The sequence below is a fragment of the Microtus ochrogaster genome, chromosome 15, assembly GCF_000317375.1.
Source record: "Microtus ochrogaster isolate Prairie Vole_2 chromosome 15, MicOch1.0, whole genome shotgun sequence".
Taxonomy (NCBI): Eukaryota; Metazoa; Chordata; class Mammalia; order Rodentia; family Cricetidae; genus Microtus; species Microtus ochrogaster.
In genome coordinates, this window is record NC_022017.1 from 2,732,305 (window position 1) to 2,736,447 (window position 4,143).

Genomic DNA, 4,143 nt, shown 5'->3' on the forward strand with positions numbered 1-4,143 from the left:
CCCCACCATCCAGCGGGTGAGGACTGAAGAGCGCGAGCAGATCAAGACCCTCAACAACAAGTTTGCCTCCTTCATCGACAAGGTGAGACGTGGTTGTGTCCAGGGCAGATGAGTGGGAGTAGATCCAGAGTGAATGCCAAAGACAGCGGTGGAGGGAAGATGCTCTAGGCTCTGCTCAATCACTGCCATTGTCTCTAGGTGACTCTGTCCTGACATTGTCCGCTCTACAGTTTAGATAGCAGCTGACAATCAGGGTCAGATTTCCTCTCCTCCAGAAGGGACCCCATCAGGGTGTCTGACTCCAGTGCACTGAGATAAACCCAAGCCTCACATCACAGAGGACTGAACTGAGGCAGTTTGGAGCCATCACGGCCACACTAAACTGCACCACACTCCAGCTAGGCTGCCTGTGCCCTGCCTGAGTGTCCTGCCTTCCTCAGAGGGATGGTGTTGGGAGCTCTGCTCTGGATTGTGCCTGTAGGCCCAGGGCCAGGGACTACACTGAACGGGTTGAGGCAGACAGCCTGAGTCAGCAGTCACACTTGGGAAGGGATCACAGCAGAATGAAATTCAAACTTCTCTCACTTGGTGCCTCCAGGTACGCTTCCTGGAGCAGCAGAACAAAGTCCTGGACACCAAGTGGGCCCTGCTGCAGGAGCAGGGCACCAAGACCGTGAGGCAGAACCTGGAGCCTTTGTTTGAGCAGTACATCAGCAACCTCAGGAGGCAGCTGGATGGAGTTCTGGGAGAGAGGGGCCGCCTGGACTCAGAGCTGAGGAGCATGCAGGAGACAGTGGAGGACTACAAGAACAAGTGAGTTAAAAAAGGAACACAGTTGGCCAAGGTCATAGTAATGAAGACCCAAAACTAGACATGGACTCCAAAATTAAGAAAGCTTAGACCATAAGAATAAAATGAAAAGTATTTTCAAACAGCTTAAGTCAAACACCATGGATGGCAATAGGAGCCTAGGGAGAGAAAAGAAGTAAAATATTCAATCACAACAAAATATTTGTGACTGGTGTGATTTGGTTATATTGCATTTATAAAAATGAGGGCTGGGTCACGGGCTGCCTTTGAGGCCATCTGCATGCTGAATACAATGTGCGGAACCCTCCCTCTTGTAGATATGAAGACGAAATCAACAAGCGCACAGCAGCAGAGAATGAATTTGTGACCCTGAAAAAGGTGGGCTGACTGTTTCTCTGCTGATGGTTTTCTATGTTTATGGAAAAGAATGGTTTTGTATGTCTGGTTTATTGGAGAGCATGGTTACAAGGGAGACAGAGCAGACATTACTGTGCAAGAGAAATAACCCAATTCCATGTTGTTGACTCTTTTGTCAGGATGTAGATGCTGCCTACATGAATAAGGTTGAACTGCAAGCTAAGACAGACAGTCTGACAGATGAGATCAACTTCCTGAGAGTTCTCTATGATGCAGTAAGTCACCCCCCCCCCTCTCTCTCTTTCTCTTTCTATATCTCTATCTTTCTCAGTCTGTCTATCTCTCTTTCCTCCCTCTTCAATCTGCCCCATTCACTTTATTTCCCCTGTGCACAGTGAGAGTGTGGTGTTGGTAGCATCTGTAATCCTTATATCCAAACCTGATGTTGCCTCTCTGTTCTGTAGGAACTGTCTCAGATGCAAACTCACATCTCAGACACATCTGTGGTCCTCTCCATGGACAACAACCGCAGCCTGGATCTGGACAGCATCATTGCTGAGGTCAAGGCCCAATATGAGGAGATTGCTCAGAGGAGCCGTGCTGAAGCAGAGTCTTGGTACCAGACCAAAGTGAGTATTTAATAGGTGGAGCAGGATGAAGAAAAACTGGAACCCAATGAATTCCATAAAATGCTAATTTCCTCATAGGTTAGAAGTCTACTAGTAGAAACTGGGATCTCGTAAGAGCAAATGGACCTTGCACTTGTGTTATACAGTGAAGCCATAGTCTACCGTTCAAAAGAACCCAGAAGAAGAGGGAAATTTGCCATAAATGGGGTCTATAGTCCCTGAGCTTGAGCTCTTCTGGGAATATAGGACCTCATGAGGTCACACAGAACATTTTCAGTTCCCAAGAGAAGTATGTAGTCCATGCTCTCCCACAGCTTCGCCTGAGGAAAAGTCATTGCACCAAGGATAACGCAACCAGTTAGAAGTGAAATACATTTTTCTTGTAAAAAATTACATAAATTTTCTATTTTCCATTGATCTTCAGTACGAGGAACTGCAGGTCACAGCAGGCAGACACGGTGATGATCTGCGCAACACCAAGGAGGAGATCGCTGAGCTCAATCGCATGATCCGGAGGCTACAAGCGGAGATTGAAAACCTCAAGAATCAGGTAGCACAGACCAAAAGCAACACAGGATGCTTCCTTCATTTTCTGTGCTCCAGCCTCTTGCTCACTGGGGCAAAGATCTCGGGGTCGTCAGGTGGTGGTGACACATGCCTTTAATCCTAGCACTTGGGAAGTAGAGGAATGTAAATCTCTGTGAGTTCGAGGCCAGCCTGGTGTACAAGATGTACTTCCAGAACACCTACGGCTGTTACACAGAAAAACCTTGTCTTAAAAAACAAACAAACAAACAAATGAACAAACCAAGGAGACCATGGGATCACCCGCTGGAAAGAACCACAGTACAAGTTTGTTTTTCTTTCTTTCTCTGCCCAGATTGCCAACCTTCAGGCTGCCATTGCTGAAGCTGAGCAGCGTGGGGAGAATGCCCTCAAGGATGCCAGGGGCAAGTTGGAAGGGCTGGAGGATGCCCTGCAGAAGGCCAAGCAGGACATGGCCAGGCTGCTGAAGGAGTACCAGGAGCTCATGAATGTCAAGCTGGCCCTTGATGTGGAGATCGCCACCTACAGGAAGCTGCTGGAAGGAGAGGAGTGCAGGTGAGTGCTCCCCCTCCTCCATGATGCCAGGCATGAGCACAGCATGAGGGAGCACTTGCTGTGGACACAATGCCTCCCTTCAGGGACCACTCTACCAGGGATTCTCTGTGACCTGTCCCCACACTGAGGGTTCACGGGGAATGAGGTCATGGCTCCCTAGGTCTCACCTTCTCATCTGCTCTGTTCCTATTCTAGGCTGAATGGTGAAGGCGTTGGACCCGTCAACATCTGTAAGTACACTGCTCGCCACCTCCCATCCCCTGCCTTGTGCCCGACTCTCTGGACAGAGCAGGCTCACAGTGTCCACTGTCCCCTCTTCCTCTTCACAGCTGTGGTGCAGTCCACCATGTCCAGCGGCTATGGCAGTGCAGGTGGTGCCAGCAGCGGCTTGGGCCTGGGAGGAGGCAGCAGCTACTCCTACAGCAGCAGCCATGGCCTTGGAGGTGGCTTCAGTTCTGGCAGTGGCAGAGGCCTCAGTGGTGGCCTGAGCTCCTCTGGTGGCAGCTCTTCCACCATCAAGTACACCACCACCTCCTCCAGCAGGAAGAGCTACCGGCACTGAAGTCCCTGTCACCTGAGCTTGTCTGCTCCCCAGAGGCTCTGGAAGAGCCCTGTCTGTGCTCCGGTGCTGTCCCTGCTGCCTTCCTCCCTCTGCTCTCGGGCTAAGGCTGAGAAGCTGAGTCCTTGTTGCTCCCCTCTGTCCTCTCCCTCAGGTCCCCAATACTCATCTTCTCATCGTCATCCTCTGATGTCACATTTGGTGCTGCAAGCTGTAGTTAGGTTTCCAGACTCTGCCTCCTGACTCTGTCCCTGAGGCTGCCTGAGAAAGGGTCTCTCTGCCCCTTTCCTTCTGGAAATCGTTGTCTGGGTCCTACTACTAAACAGGAGCTTCCAGTGGCCTGAGAAAACCCCAACTTCTATGTCATGAACCTCCCTGGCAGTAACTGTGATCATACACGTCAACATTCCTGTGATGTACGGAGTCTGTGCTCATGTGATGTTTCTCTGTTCTTTGCTTTCTTGTAATAAAGCTAAATAAAGCATGTTTATAACATAATGGCTTCTCCTACGTGTATTTTTGTAGCATATTGTTTTCTATAGTGACTCTGCAACTTTGTTAGCTAAGACATGCAAATCTTTCTTTCTTGGTGTTTGGGGATCTCATGTGAGCATAGAGCGTTATTTGAGAAAATCTAATCCTCATTTCTACCTCAGCCATTCCTCCTCTATCCCTTTCTATTTTTCC

The 4,143-nt window shown here is 49.4% G+C and overlaps 1 protein-coding gene across 1 annotated transcript in view; it reads left to right on the top strand.

The window, feature by feature from the left end:
* Window positions 1-3,459, top strand: part of LOC101997941 (keratin, type II cytoskeletal 6A-like) — a 3,978-nt gene extending 519 nt beyond the window's left edge. The window contains exons 2-10 of the mRNA XM_026782650.1: window positions 1-82; window positions 599-813; window positions 1,128-1,188; window positions 1,347-1,442; window positions 1,632-1,796; window positions 2,221-2,346; window positions 2,677-2,897; window positions 3,093-3,127; window positions 3,227-3,459. The exon at window positions 1-82 is cut by the window's left edge and continues 38 nt beyond it. Coding sequence (XP_026638451.1) covers window positions 1-82; window positions 599-813; window positions 1,128-1,188; window positions 1,347-1,442; window positions 1,632-1,796; window positions 2,221-2,346; window positions 2,677-2,897; window positions 3,093-3,127; window positions 3,227-3,459 — 1,234 coding nt within the window. The remainder of the gene's footprint in view (window positions 83-598; window positions 814-1,127; window positions 1,189-1,346; window positions 1,443-1,631; window positions 1,797-2,220; window positions 2,347-2,676; window positions 2,898-3,092; window positions 3,128-3,226) is intronic.
* Window positions 3,460-4,143: the final 684 nt, after the last annotated feature.